General features: G+C 45.1%; 1 protein-coding gene across 1 annotated transcript in view; it reads right to left on the bottom strand.

Moving 5' to 3' along the window:
• Nucleotides 1–2067: 2067 nt before the first annotated feature.
• The window catches only part of LOC124027069 (kinesin-like protein KIF13B), a 58431-nt gene continuing 44043 nt past the window's right edge, over nt 2068–16455 (bottom strand). Inside the window, 7 exon segments of the mRNA XM_046339620.1 lie at nt 2068–5146; nt 6238–8111; nt 8113–8465; nt 9136–9219; nt 11658–11794; nt 12302–12413; nt 12974–13033. Of these exon segments, the coding sequence (XP_046195576.1) occupies nt 4890–5146; nt 6238–8111; nt 8113–8465; nt 9136–9219; nt 11658–11794; nt 12302–12413; nt 12974–13033 (2877 nt within the window). The 3' untranslated portion in view covers nt 2068–4889.

Below are 16455 nucleotides of genomic sequence, written 5' to 3' on the forward strand. Positions count from 1 at the left end.
TCTGAAGGACTAGTTTAACCAACTTTCGCTAGCTCTGTTTTCAGATACAGTAACCGTTTCTGTACCAACTCTAACTAGCTACCTAACTACTACTGCTTGTTTGGTTATTGGCTAACTCGCTAGCAAACTCAAAATACTAAGTTAGCTGACTGACTTTTATCCATGCACTTAGCTAGCTAAAAATCGCCAAACGACAACTGTTTCAGTTACATTTAAGTGTGTGCTTAGTTATTTTCCCAGATGGTAATGTAGCTAACTGCTAAACCACCGATGAAAATAATTTAGCTATAGGCTAGCTAGTTTTACGTTAGCTAATTTTTGACGGGCTAACGTTAGCTAGCTAAATATATCACATCTTACCTTTGGCTCTCTATCTCGATGTGCCTCTGTACATTTGACCATTTAAAATCGCATTCCACCACTGAACAGTGTGTGTGGTGAGGGGAAATGCCACTTATTAACCGTAGCAACAACACATCGACCGCCTGGTTGTAGCAGGAGTGCTAACGCTAGATTTCAATTACAAGCTTATTGTCACAGAGTTTATAAACCCACAAGGGGGGGTGAAACATCGCGAGATTTCCGGGAGCGCTTCCGGGATTGTCAAACAGACGCGTCTGGCTTTCAGAAGCCAATAAGAAACGTGAACAATTATTAGTTGTTAATTTTCTGGAAATCAAAACAAAACAAAGAAGTTACCACCTAGATTCGAGACAATGTCTTAGGTTGTTGAACACGTTGTTATTCCAACCTCGTGAAATTGACAAATTTTCCTCGAGAAATATTTTATGTCAATTGGAGTGCCTTTGATTTGACAGCTTGCACATGCGCAGTTCGGTGGGAGAGACCGTTCACTTTGTGAGGTTAGTTTTTATAGTTTTAACAAGTTTTGTTAACAGGGTAAATCATTAAGAACCAATTGTCTAGTCGACGGACTGCATTGTTCAGGGTAGAACGATAGATTGTCTACCTTGTCAGCTCGGGGACCGATCCGGCAACCTTTAGGTGACCAATGCTCCTGACCACTAGGCTACCTGCCGCCCTGAAAAGTATGATCAGAGATTTCTATTGTATAGAAGCAGTTTTAGGTTATCTTTATAATGACTGCATTAATACTGTTTTGGAGTTGCAAGCACGGGTAACTGCATTTGTGGGAGCCGGAGTGGTGCAGCGGTCTAAGGCACTGCATTTAAGACACTCCCTGGTTCGAATCCAGGCTGCATCACATCCGGCCATGATTAGGAGTCCCAAAGGGCGGCGCACAAATGGCCCAACATCGTCCGGGGTAGACCGTCAATTGTAAATAAGAATATGTTCTTCACTGACTTGTCTAGTTAAAGGTAAAAAAAAAAACGGAGTGACTGAAAGTGGGCGGATCAACTGCTTTACACCAGCGCTCTGTAATTGGTTAGCCAGCTTTGATTGAGCATGTTTCTTAACGTTATTGGTCAGTTCTCTGCATGCAGATGTTGGCCGAACTGATATTCCATTACAGTCATCTCTGCCGACCAGGACCACACACTGTAAATGTTAAAGCCACGCAAAACGGTATCGTGTCGCAACAAATATACCAAGTAAACTGATTCTCTTTCCACACGCATTATTCCGTTGATCCTCCCACTTATGTTGACACGCAACAGGTGTGCGTTTAGCGGAAGAGGAAGAGGCTAAACTCCGCGGAAAAATCTGTCTCCTTCCAGCAGATGGCGTTTTTCCGTTGTTTGGTCAACAAGTAAAGAGTTTTAGTATGGAGAGCAATGAGTGTCGAATTTCGGAGATTTATTTGATCTAATATAAATTTCATAATGCTTAAGTTATGCGTGTACTGATATAACTAGGTCATGTGACATCCCGGCAATTTGGAGAAAAACCACCTTATATAGAAGTTGTGCAGTTACCCATAACTAACCATATTGACAGAAAAACCTTGGAAAGATGGATGATAGTTACATGGGAGTAGGAGCATGGAAAGGGATTTAAGCATTGGTTCCTATTCATATAGAAGTGTAAAGTTACACAATACAAAATCGCGTTTGTCTTCAAAAAGTCAAAACAAGTCTAACTTGGTACAGATGTATCCACAGTGACGTTTATTGTAACACCATATTGATATAAAACAAAATCATGTATATTTGTCTCTTCCTCTATAGTATATCTTTTTAATTGTCCGTCTTAAAACATTCATAGTCAAATCAAATTGAATATCACAAGTATAAAAACATTTTCAAACATAAATTAAAAAACGAGCCCAGTGTATAATGTCTAAACCATTGCAGAGCTCTTCATCCATTTACTTCTGATTCTCCCAAGTCTGCATTCTTCCCCTCCCAATATTATCCCCAAATCACACTTTACCAAACAGATACACAGAATGATAAAACCTAGCAGAGTTTCAGTAGTATTATTACAAAATGGACAGAGTGCAAACTTCTTCAGAAGTTCAAGTATACAGTATATTTCCCCTTAGAAAAAAAAGAAACTCAGAACAAAAAAAAAAGGGCCATACTGTTCTACTAATAATAGTTAATAAAATAAGGCACATCATTTGTGGTAATGTCAGTACACATATTCCCCACTGGGTGGTGCACTACTTGTTAGTTAGAGCAACCCATTGGGCATCACATCACGTATTTGGGGTTCTACTCCAATACAATGATACCCACTAAAGCCTTGTTCACACTAGCAGTTTGAAGTGACTCAAATCCACTTTTTTTTTTTTTTTTTTTAAAGGCATATCCGATTTTAATCTGTTTCTCTTTCCTGCAGTCTAAAAAGCCTGGAATCAGATATTTCGAGGTGAATTGAAATCAGATACAAAATCAGATTCCTGCCAATGACTTATGTCTGAACGGTCAAATCTAATGTATTTTCCTTCAAGTGGTTTTTAAGACTTATTTGGCACATCTTCTTGCTTGCTACTCTGTTGACAGTCTCAACAAACACTCATGGTAGCTCAGTAGCTTGTTAAATTGTTTACAAACAAATGACTGTATGTGCCAACTGACTAAACAGCTACCTAGGTTGACCGCTGTGGCCAGACTAAAATGACTTGTTTTGACGGTTGGATCATCTTATCGTTTGAGGCTTTGTAAGTGTTCTCACGCTTTGATGATTTTGAGCATGTAAAACAACTGGGAGACTTCCATGGCAGGCATTGTTGTCAGTCAACTTAGCTGCACAACAGCTTTCTGAGTGAGAGGAAACACGAGCACCGCCACCAATCAGCCTACAGCAACGCACGTACGCCTGCCGTTACCTTGACAACCAGAGCAGCCATGTCAGCCAATCACAACAGTCTGAAAACACACGTCCGATTCGAGACGTGTGTATAGCACGACGGGTGTGTGCACGGAGATCGAGGGACGAGCGTAGCAGAGATGTAACACAATGCAGTCGGTATTGATTTGAGCATTAAGAGCTGCAGTGTGAACAAAGCTTCCGAAAGCACATGTCGTGACATTACTTAACCACATTAGTTATTTTAATGAGAACCTGAGAGACACTATACGACTTTGTAAGGCAAAGAAAAAATACATTCAGATTATATGAAATAACAGTATGAAAGCCTGGATACATGGACTTGCATATTGATGCAGCATCCCTCTCATCTGTCCATCGATGGCTTGACTTTTAAAAATGAGCAAGATGTGCATCTCTTATCTCTAGAAATGTTCCTGTGGTGTTCAGCTGCACCTCTACCGACCAGGGTTGGAATCAATTCCAGTTTAATTCCGGAAGGACACCGAAATTCTAATTTGGAATTTCAGTGTCCTTTCTGAATTGACTGAATTTAATCCGACCCTGGTACCTTTGTACAGGAGTAGTGAGACAGAACTTCTGCACTGAACAACAATATAAAATCAACAGGTAAAGTGTCTGTCCCATGTTTCATAAGTTGAAATACAAAAGAAACCAAGTAAATTTGTTTACATTCCTGCTAGTGAATATTTATCCTTTCCTAAGATAATCCATCCACCTGACAGGTGTGGAATATCAAGAAGCTGATTAAACAGCATGTGCATTACAGAGGTGCACCTTGTGCTGGGGACAATAAAAGGCCACTCTAAAATGTGCAGTTTTGTCATAACATAATACCACAGATGTCTCAAGTTGAAGGAGTGGGCAATTGGCATGCTGACTGCAGGAATGTCCACCAGAGCTGTTGCCAGATAATGGAGTGTTCATTTCTCTACCATAAGCCGTCTCCAACGCCATTTCAGAGAATTAGGCAGTATATGTCCAACCGGTCTCACAATCACAGACCACGTGTAACCACGCCAGCCCAGGACTTCCACCCGTTTAACGTCCCCTTCCGAAAGACAGCACCCTACACAGAGCAGTGTCCAATCACTGCCCTTGTGTATTGGGATTTTTATTTTAGACCAGAGGAAATAGTGCCTCCTACTGGCCCTCCAACACCACTTGCAACAGCATCTGGTCTCCCATCCAGGGACCGACCAGGACTTCACAGGTCAGCCAGCAGTGGGGTGCAAGGTGTTCTGCTGCTGGCTGGTTTTCTGATCCACGCCTCTACTTATTTTGAAACTGTTTTTAAGGTATCCGTGACCAACAGATGCATAAGTGTATTCCCAGTCATGTGACATCCATAGATTAAGAACCTAATGAATTCACTTCAATTGACTGATTTCATTATAAGAAGTGTAAACATCTTTGAAATTGTTGTGTTTAAATTTTTTTGTTCAGTGTATGTAGATCTCTCTTCTCCCCATGGTTCATTCTCACCTATGGAACTATACAGAGAAAACTGCCCTTCAGGGTTGGGCTCAATACTATTTCAATTCAGTTAATTTGTCTCATAGAGAAAAAAATAGAATTTCGGTTTTCCTGAATTTAAATGAAATTGACCCCAACCCTGCTACCCTCTCCTCTTAGCTGTTCCAGGACTTGCGGTTCTGTCCCTTGTGACTGGCCCCAGTCCCCTCTCCCTTGGCCAGGGCAGTGAGGGCAGCCAGGTTAGGGCTGGACCCTGATAGGTTAGCACTGCGACGCTTCTGCTGCTGTCGCCGCTTCTGCTTAGCCCCGCCCCCGACTCCTCCACGGCTCACCCTATCAGGACGCACCAACACACCGTAACCAGGGTTACAGTGGAAGTAGTGCTTTCCACCCACGGACCCGTCGTTTTTCCCTAGAGCGAGATTGAGAGAGAGAGCGAGATTGAGAGAGAGAGCGAGATTGAGAGAGAGAGCGAGATTGAGAGAGAGAGCGAGATTGAGAGAGAGAGCGAGATTGGGAGAGAGAGCGAGATTGGGAGAGAGAGCGAGATTGGGAGAGAGAGCGAGATTGGGAGAGAGAGCGAGATTGGGAGAGAGCGAGATTGGGAGAGAGAGCGAGATTGGGAGAGAGAGCGAGATTGGGAGAGAGAGCGAGATTGGGAGAGAGAGCGAGATTGGGAGAGAGAGCGAGATTGGGAGAGAGAGCGAGATTGGGAGAGAGAGCGAGATTGGGAGAGAGAGCGAGATTGGGAGAGAGAGCGAGATTGGGAGAGAGAGCGAGATTGGGAGAGAGAGCGAGATTGGGAGAGAGAGCGAGATTGGGAGAGAGCGAGATTGGGAGAGAGCGAGATTGGGAGAGAGCGAGATTGGGAGAGAGCGAGATTGGGAGAGAGCGAGATTGGGAGAGAGCGAGATTGATAGTGAGAGAGCGAGATTGATAGTGAGAGAGCGAGATTGATAGTGAGAGAGAGAGATTGATAGTGAGAGAGAGAGATTGATAGTGAGAGAGAGAGATTGATAGTGAGAGAGAGAGAGAGAGAGATAGAGAGATTGAGAGAGAGATTGAGAGAGAGATTGAGAGAGATTGAGAGAGATTGAGAGAGATTGAGAGAGAGATTGATAGTGAGAGAGAGATTGATAGTGAGAGAGAGATTGATAGTGAGAGAGAGATTGATAGTGAGAGAGAGATTGATAGTGAGAGAGAGATTGATAGTGAGAGAGAGATTGATAGTGAGAGAGAGATTGATAGTGAGAGAGAGAAATTGATAGTGAGAGAGAGATTGATAGTGAGAGAACTGGTGGGGCACAGCCACCATAAAATACTGGCACACTAACATAATATAGACAATAACCTGTCATTCCAAATTAAACAGCAGAATCTTCCAAATTAGTGAGGCTATTTCTGACTTAATGTTAACCGGGGCATTTCTGAGAACTCATATGAAAACACGGAGGTCGCCGTCTAATCTAGATGAGATAATATTATTTCTGCTATATTACCTACCTGCAGGTAAATCTAGCTCCACTCCAACCCAGGTTCCCTCTGCAAAGTCTGTAGGTCCCACGTATCTCAACATCCCACTTTTATGACTTCCTACAGTCACAAACTCCCCCTCCTTCAGCCAGTCAGGCACGGCTGTGGTTACGTCTGTGACTCCTTCGTCTGAGTCGGAGAGGATCTCCAATCTCTCCAGAGGAACAGAGAGGTCAACACCCAGACTACTGGCCCCAGCTCTTTCTGTCCCTGCCTGGCCTTCATCCTCATCTAGGATAGGTTGGAAGGACTTCAGGTCGGATGTCTTTACTTTCTGGATCTTGAATGCGTTGGCTGATGTGGGAGTTTTGACGACTAGTGCTGGGACAGGGTTTAGGGTTAGAAGAGGGGCTTTGGCTGGGGCAGGGGTTGGTGTTGAGGTCGGAGCTGGATGGGCAGGTGTAGGGGCTGGGGCAGGGGTTGGTGTTGAGGTCGGAGCTGGATGGGCAGGTCCCGGAGCTACAGATTGGGCTGGTGCTGGGATTGGGGCTGGTGCTTTGACTTGTTGGGTAGGTGCAGGTTCAGACTGGGCTGCCGGTGCCCGCTGGTCTAGTTCTTCTGGTAGCTCTGATGGAGGCTGGGACTGGTCTGGACATGCTTCTACTGGTAGCTCTGATGGAGGCTGGGACTGGTCTGGACATGCTTCTTCTGGTAGCTCTGATGGAGGCTGGGACTGGTCTGGACATGCTTCTTCTGGTAGCTCTGATGGAGGCTGGGACTGGTCTGGACATGCTTCTTCTGGTAGCTCTGATGGAGGCTGGGACTGGTCTGGACATGCTTCTTCTGGTAGCTCTGATGGAGGCTGGGACTGGTCTGGACATGCTTCTTCTGGTAGCTCTGATGGAGGCTGGGACTGGTCTGGACATGCTTCTACTGGTTGATCTGATGGAGGCTGGGACTGGTCTGGACATGCTTCTTCTGGTAGCTCTGATGGAGGCTGGGACTGGTCTGGACATGCTTCTTCTGGTAGCTCTGATGGAGGCTGGGACTGGTCTGGACATGCTTCTACTGGTTGATCTGATGGAGGCTGGGACTGGTCTGGACATGCTTCTACTGGTTGATCTGATGGAGGCTGGGACTGGTCTGGACATGCTTCTACTGGTTGATCTGTTTGGCCTAGTACCGATTCTGAACCAGCTGATTCACCCAGTCCTGTCTGTTCTGTGGCTGCTTGATCTGATTCTTGTAGCAGGGCTGGTGCTGGTGGAGACTGGTCCAGTGGTGGAGACTCTTTAGGACCTGGTGCCGATTCTACCGGTGGTTCTGGTCGATCAAATGCAGACCGTTCTGATTCTGGAAGATCCGTTACAGACTTGCCGACATGTTGTTCTGTCTGGTCCCGTGATGATGACAACATGACCTCCGTCTCTGCTTGTTCCTGAGGTATCTCGGACTCCATTGGTTCTTCTATGTGGACTGGTGGTTCAGACTGATGTGACACTATAGACGGTTCTTGTGTAGATTTATCTGGTGTGGACTGTGTCAGTGACTCTGACTGGACTGATTGTTCTGACACTACAGACGGTAGTAGTCTGTAGTGGACTTGTGTAGACTTGTCTGGCATGGACTGTGTCAGTGACTCTGATGGAGTCTCGTGTTCAGGTTCCCCGGAGGTGCCGTGTGGTTCTAATGGGAGATGAGATTCTGCTCTGAGTTTATCAGTCCTGTCTGCCTGGGATGTGCTAGTATCAGTCCTGTCTGTCTGGGATGTACTAGTATCAGTCCTGTCTGACTGGGGTGTACTAGTATCAGTCCTGTCTGTCTGGGGTGTACTAGTATCAGTCCTGTCTGTCTGGGATGTACTAGTATCAGTCCTGTCTGTCTGGGGTGTACTAGTATCAGTCCCCCTCGGTCTCCGAAGCCTCCAGGTCAGTAGCAGTGGCCTGGGGTATCTGAGGAGTCTCCTCCTCTTCCTCCTGGTCGGCCATGTTACAGTCATGATGAAGGTACCGACCGATGTCTGCCTCGAATGACCTGTGCATCGCCTCAAAGCCATCTGGCCTGAGATTGGCTGACGGAGTGACGTCCCCACCAATCAGGTAGGGCTCTGACAGGGTTGCCGTGGAGACGCTGGTAGACGCCTCGCTGACCGGGCTGGGGGCGGGCTCTTCCATCTCAGGGATGATGGGTGGTGGGAGGGGCATGGTTTTTGGGGCCTCTGATTGGCTCTCTGTGGGGATGATTTCTCCAATGGGAACCTGTGGAATTAACAATGGCGACACAGACTAGTAATGGATGGTGATGAGCATGATACCACACACACACACACACACACACACACACACACACACACACACACACACACACACACACACACACACACACACACACACACACACACACACACACACACAGGTGTAGGACCAATGTAATTGATTTGTTATTAAGACCACATTATTTATCTATTATGGATATTGCTTTGTGTGTCCTAACAACTCGCTACATTGCCAGTGTGGCTGGATGGCCCAGTCTTTGACCAGGTCGCTGGCTGGATGGCCCAGTCTTTGACCAGGTCGCTGGCTGGATGGCCCAGTCTTTGACCAGGTCGCTGGCTGGATGGGCCAGTCTTTGACCGGGCTGCCAGGTCGCTGTCTGGAACGCATCGTCCCTTGTTTTAAAAACAAAGAAAATCCTACCTTGTTTTTGCTGTGAAATAAATCAAGTTTATTTTCTTCATATTTTTCTGTAACGAAACCCAACAACTAAATGTCAACTGTATTATTGTCAACAAGTCTGTTCGGGACATTCCCTTCTTGGATTATTGGGCAAGGCATACGAATCCCTCAAATCGGAGTGCCTAAGGAAATGTGGGTTAAACATTTAAGAAATAGTCAATGAACTAGGGACATGAGATCAAGTGACTTTTACCAAGTGACGACCAAGTGTGGTATCCAAGTCCTCTTCAACACTTGGTGACTGCACTCTGATGAAAGGCAGGCTCCGAGGAACAGGCTAAAAATTAGAGTTTCGTTGTTAAAATTTTATCTGAGATGTTTCGCAGAGTATATTGACAGTTAAATTAAACATGGATGTCATTCCAGCCTCTGATCTAGGGACAGTATACCGACTCCAGCCTCTGATCTAGGGACAGTATACAGACTCCAGCCTCTGATCTAGGGACAGTATACAGACTCCAGCCTCTGATCTAGGGACAGTATACAGACTCCAGCCTCTGATCTAGGGACAGTATACAGACTCCAGCCTCTGATCTAGGGACAGTATACAGACTCCAGCCTCTGATCTAGGGACAGTATACAGACTCCAGCCTCTGATCTAGGGACAGTATACAGACTCCAGCCTCTGATCTAGGGACAGTATACAGACTCCAGCCTCTGATCTAGGGACAGTATACAGACTCCAGCCTCTGATCTAGGGACAGTATACAGACTCCAGCCTCTGATCTAGGGACAGTATACAGACTCCAGCCTCTGATCTAGGGACAGTATACAGACTCCAGCCTCTGATCTAGGGACAGTATACAGACTCCAGCCTCTGATCTAGGGACAGTATACAGACTCCAGCCTCTGATCTAGGGACAGTATACAGACTCCAGCCTCTGATCTAGGGACAGTATACAGACTCCAGCCTCTGATCTAGGGACAGTATACAGACTCCAGCCTCTGATCTAGGGACAGTATACAGACTCCAGCCTCTGATCTAGGGACAGTATACAGACTCCAGCCTCTGATCTAGGGACAGTATACAGACTCCAGCCTCTGATCTAGGGACAGTATACAGACTCCAGCCTCTGATCTAGGGACAGTATACAGACTCCAGCCTCTGATCTAGGGACAGTATACAGACTCCAGCCTCTGATCTAGGGACCGTATACAGACTCCAGCCTCTGATCTAGGGACCGTATACAGACTCCAGCCTCTGATCTAGGGACCGTATACAGACTCCAGCCTCTGATCTAGGGACCGTATACAGACTCCAGCCTCTGATCTAGGGACCGTATACAGACTCCAGCCTCTGATCTAGGGACCGTATACAGACTCCAGCCTCTGATCTAGGGACCGTATACAGACTCCAGCCTCTGATCTAGGGACAGTATACAGACTCCAGCCTCTGATCTAGGGACAGTATACAGACTCCAGCCTCTGATCTAGGGACAGTATACAGACTCCAGCCTCTGATCTAGGGACAGTATACAGACTCCAGCCTCTGATCTAGGGACAGTATACAGACTCCAGCCTCTGATCTAGGGACAGTATACAGACTCCAGCCTCTGATCTAGGGACAGTATACAGACTCCAGCCTCTGATCTAGGGACAGTATACAGACTCCAGCCTCTGATCTAGGGACAGTATACAGACTCCAGCCTCTGATCTAGGGACAGTATACAGACTCCAGCCTCTGATCTAGGGACAGTATACAGATTCCAGCCTCTGATCTAGGGACAGTATACCGATTCCAGCCTCTGATCTAGGGACAATATACCGATTCCAGCCTCTGATCTAGGGACAATATACCGATTCCAGCCTCTGATCTAGGGACAATATACCGATTCCAGCCTCTGATCTAGGGACAATATACCGATTCCAGCCTCTGATCTAGGGACAATATACCGACTCCAGCCTCTGATCTAGGGACAGCACACAAATTCCTGTCCCTTTTCTATTAAATCAACCTCCATTCAAAATGTCCTTTCTGACCTGCTCAAAACCCTGGGAATTAAAATAAGGCATTATTTAAAAAAAATACATTTATAGCTAAACATTCCAAACCGCTCTCTTCTCAGAGAAGGGGTAAGGGGGAGGGGCACCTAGAGACATTGGTGGCAGATCAGCAGAGTTCTAGATGAATTCTGGAAATCACAGTGAGAACTGACAAGTGATTGTTTTCACATGTTTTGATTGGAAGATGCTAGAAGGAGAAGGAGTCGCCACGGAAACCATTGTCAGCAGGTCCAAACAGAACTGAACCGGTCGTCCTCTGGCTCAGCCCATAACACCTGGGACTCAACCACTGTCCCCTCTCCTGTCCACCCCACCACATCTTCACACTGCTGGACAATACTCCCATACAAAAAGGCCCTTGGACAGATACAATCTCTAAAAACAGACTATGGCTGCTTCTACATGCGTTATGCTAAATGTGTGAGATAATGTGAATGTCTAAGAACTGACCAGAAAGCAGTTGTTACTGTTAAAAAGGTTAAACAAAATTTCAACAAACAATTCACTGACCCTTAACCTTTATTCTAACCCTAACCTTAGTAACCAGTTGCTTACGAACAGACAGTTCCCTATTGAGGATCTACAGATGGTCAAACTATCCTATTCTGACCCTAACCTTAGTAACCAGTTGCTTACGAACAGACAGTTCCCTATTGAGGATCTACAGATGGTCAAACTATCCAAATAAATGACGGCCTTAGTTTAGTTTACCTGCTGGGGGACAGGAGTCAGGTCTCTCTTCTCCTCCCTGGCGGAGAACAGGGACTTGAGCAGTTTGGGGACAGGAGGGACCAGAGCCTTGACTGGGGAGAAATAAGAGTTGGCACGAGCGCCGCGCAGTGAGAGGCCTTGAGGTCGTACAGGGAGGAAGAGGAAGAAGAGAGGAAGAGGAAGAAGAGAGGAAGCTATAAACTGGAGAGGAGAAACCCAACAGAAGAAACCAGAGGACAGACAGAACAGGTAATATAATAGCAGCACCAGAGCAGTGAAGGCTCAACAGTGAGGAAAAGGATAGCGACCATTAGCCCTGAGGTTATATCAGAGGACAGACAGAACAGGTAATATAATAGCAGCACCAGAGCAGTGAAGGCTCAACAGTGAGGAAAAGGATAGCGACCATTAGCCCTGAGGTTATATCAGAGGACAGACAGAACAGGTAATATAATAGCAGCACCAGAGCAGTGAAGGCTCAACAGTGAGGAAAAGGATAGCGACCATTAGCCCTGAGGTTATATCAGAGGACAGACAGAACAGGTAATATAATAGCAGCACCAGAGCAGTGAAGGATCAACTGTGAGGAAAAGGATAGCGACCATTAGCCCTGAGGTTATATCAGAGGACTGTGTTGTTCTTACCAGTGTCAGGGAGGATGTTCTGGGCCAGAGGTAGAGTGGAGGCAGGGAGGGTACGTCTGGAGTGGGACGGGGGAGGAACAACTGACAGGTCCTGGTGACTCTCGGACCAGCCCTGAGGATACCAGGGATGGAACAGTAGAACCATTTTTGTGACATATAGTTGGCAGCAGGTTTGGGGTCAATTCCATTTCAATTCAGAAAGCAAATTTAAAATCATTGAAGACAATTGGAATTTGATTGTACTTCCTGACTGGTATTGAAATTAAATTGATCCCAACCCTGGTTGGTAGAGATATGGTTACGGTTTTGTTGTTCGTTGAGGTGTTGTTAGAGTATGTTGCCATGGTGTTTGATAGTTAAGGTGTTGTTAGAGTATGTTGCCATGGTGTTTGATAGTTAAGGTGTTGTTAGAGTATGTTGCCATGGTGTTTGACAGTTAAGGTGTTGTTAGAGTATGTTGCCATGGTGTTTGATAGTTAAGGTGTTGTTAGAGTATGTTGCCATGGTGTTTGACAGTTAAGGTGTTGTTAGAGTATGTTGCCATGGTGTTTGACAGTTAAGGTGTTGTTAGATTATGTTGCCATGGTGCTTGACACACAAACTATAGAAGTTGCTGTACACATGGGGGGGGGGTCTGTTTTTCTAGAATAACCTAGTTTAGGGACGTCTCACCTTGTTGTCATGTAGCCTGTGGTTGGTGGACAGGTCCTGTCTGCTCCAGGATCCTGACAGCTAGAAGAAGGAAGAGACCAGGATGGTTAGCAGGACCAGGGTTCAAACAAGACTGCGTTAGCCTGCTGAGCTAAATCCTTAGTTTAGAGAGCTAGCGCAAGTCTTAGGTTAGTTACACTGTCAACTTTACAGGCTAACTAACTAGTTACTAAGCAGTACGTTATTACGTTACTGAGATGGGAATAGCTGGCTGATGGTAGAGGCGTCCTCAGATGAAACAGTTTGGTAGAGTTGGTGCATATAGCATGACGACATTTTGTGACGTTTCTATTCGTTTAGGATTTCGTGAGGTTTTTTTTGGAGCCGAAGTCTAAGCCCCATCGTCGGTGATTGGTCAACAGTAGGGATTCTTTTTTTAAAAAACGTATTTGTCGTCATCCAATGAGAGACGACCAGTTTTCATTGAAAAAAAAAAACATTTGAAAAATACTGCACCAAACATTTAAGTTAGATGTGAAATTGTATGACTGTGGTCGCTTCGGCAAAAAACGTAAAAATTATTTTGTTATCTTATACTGGAGAAAAATATAAAAAAGACAACAAATTAATTGATTTTTACTGAGTTACAGTTCATATGAGGAAATCAGTCAATTGACATAAATTCATCAGGCCGTGATCTATGGATTTCACATGACTGGGAATACAGATATGCATCTGTTGGTCAGATACAAAAAAAATATTTAAAAAATGGGCCTCAGGATCTCATCACAGTATCTACACATCTACCATTCCAGTGTTTATTTGCTAAATTGCAATTATTTCACCACCGTGGCCTTTTTTTGCCTTAACCTCCCTTATCTCATCTCACTTGCTCACATTGTATATAGACTTATTTTTCTACAGTGTTATTGACTGTATATTTGTTTACTCCATGTGTAACTCTGTGTTGTTGTATGTGTCGAACTGCTTTGCTTTATCTTGGCCAGGTCGCAATTGTAAATGAGAACTTGTTCTCAACTGGCCTACCTGGTTAAATAAAGGTGTTCTCAACTGGCCTACCTGGTTAAATAAAGGTGTTCTCAACTGGCCTACCTGGTTAAATAAAGGTGTTCTCAACTGGCCTACCTGGTTAAATAAAGGTGTTCTCAACTGGCCTACCTGGTTAAATAAAGGTGTTCTCAACTGGCCTACCTGGTTAAATAAAGGTGTTCTCAACTGGCCTACCTGGTTAAATAAAGGTGTTCTCAACTAGCCTACCTGGTTAAATAAAGGTGTTCTCAACTGGCCTACCTGGTTAAATAAAGGTGTTCTCAACTGGCCTACCTGGTTAAATAAAGGTGTTCTCAACTGGCCTACCTGGTTAAATAAAGGTGTTCTCAACTGGCCTACCTGGTTAAATAAAGGTGTTCTCAACTGGCCTACCTGGTTAAATAAAGGTGTTCTCAACTGGCCTACCTGGTTAAATAAAGGTGTTCTCAACTGGCCTACCTGGTTAAATAAAGGTGTTCTCAACTGGCCTACCTGGTTAAATAAAGGTGTTCTCAACTGGCCTACCTGGTTAAATAAAGGTGATCTCAACTGGCCTACCTGGTTAAATAAAGGTGAAATAAAACATTTAATAATCATAAAATCTCTGTGCATTCAAATTGCCATCGATAAAATGCCGTTGTGCTCATTGTCCGTAGCTTATGCCTGCCCATACCATAACCCCACCGCCACCATGTGGCCCTCTGTTCACATGGTTGACATCGACAAACCGCTCGCCTACACAACGCCCTTCACGTGGTCTGTGGTTGAGGCCGGTTGGATGTACAGCAAATTCTCTCAACCGATGTCGGAGGCGGCTTATGGTAGAGAAATTAACATTCAATGCTCTGGTGGACATTCCTGCAGTCAGCATGCCAACTGCACCCTCATCTGTGGCAAACTGTACTTCTACTGCCCCCCCAGCACAAGGTGCACCTGTGTAATGATCATGCTGTCTAATCATCTTCTTGATATACCACACCTGCCAGGTGGATGGATTATCTTGGCAAAGGAGAAATGCTCACTAAGAAGGATGTAAACTAAATTTGTGCAGAGAAGAGAAATAAGCTTTTTGTGCAAAACATTTCTCGGCTCTTATTTCAGTTCATGAAATCAAATCAAATGTCAGTCACATGAGCCGAATACAACAGGTATATAGACCTTACAGTGAAATGCTGAATACAACAGGTGTAGTAGACCTTACAGTGAAAAGCAGAATACTACAGGTGTAGTAGACCTTACAGTGAAATGCTGAATTACAACAGGTGTAGTAGACCTTACAGTGAAAAGCAGAATACTACAGGTGTAGTAGACCTTACAGTGAAATGCTGAATTACAACAGGTGTAGTAGACCTTACAGTGAAATGCAGAATACAACAGGTGTAGTAGACCTTACAGTGAAATGCTGAATTACAACAGGTGTAGTAGACCTTACAGTGAAATGCTGAATTACAACAGGTGTAGTAGACCTTACAGTGAAATGCTGAATACAACAGGTGTAGTAGACCTTACAGTGAAATGCTGAATACCTAGGATAGGATAAGTAATCCCTCTCACCCCCCCCTTTAAGATTTAGATGCACTATTGTAAAGTGACTGTTCCACTGGATGTCATAAGGTGAATGCACCAATTTGTAAGTCGCTCTGGATAAGAGCGTCTGCTAAATGACTTAAATGTAAATGTAAATGTAGGTGTAGTAGACCTTACAGTGAAATGCTTACTGATGAGCCCCTAACCAACAATGCAGTTTAAAAAATATGTAATTAAAAAGCAGCAGTGAAATAACAGTAGCGAGACTATATACAGGGGGTACCGGTACAGAGTCAATGTGGAGGCTATATACAGGGGGTACCGGTACAGAGTCAATGTGGAGGCTATATACAGGGGGTACCGGTACAGAGTCAATGTGGAGGCTATATACAGGGGGTACCGGTACAGAGTCAATGTGGAGGCTATATACAGGGGGTACCGGTACAGAGTCAATGTGGAGGCTATATACAGGGGGTACCGGTACAGAGTCAATGTGGAGGCTATATACAGGGGTACCGGTACAGAGTCAATGTGGAGGCTATATACAGGGGTACCGGTACAGAGTCAATGTGGAGGCTATATACAGGGGGTACCGGTACAGAGTCAATGTGGAGACTATATAGGGGGTCCCAGTACAGAGTCAATGTGGAGGCTATATACAGGGGGTACCGGTACAGAGTCAATGTGGAGGCTATATACAGGGGGTACCGGTACAGAGTCAATGTGGAGGCTATATACAGGGGTACCGGTACAGAGTCAATGTGGAGGCTATATACAGGGGGTACCGGTACAGAGTCAATGTGGAGACTATATAGGGGTCCCAGTACAGAGTCAATGTGGAGGCTATATACAGGGGTACCGGTACAGAGTCAATGTGGAGGCTATATACAGGGGTACCGGTACAGAGTCAATGTGGAGGCTATATA

The sequence above is a fragment of the Oncorhynchus gorbuscha genome, unplaced genomic scaffold (genome assembly GCF_021184085.1).
Source record: "Oncorhynchus gorbuscha isolate QuinsamMale2020 ecotype Even-year unplaced genomic scaffold, OgorEven_v1.0 Un_scaffold_2921, whole genome shotgun sequence".
Lineage (NCBI taxonomy): Eukaryota > Metazoa > Chordata > Actinopteri > Salmoniformes > Salmonidae > Oncorhynchus > Oncorhynchus gorbuscha.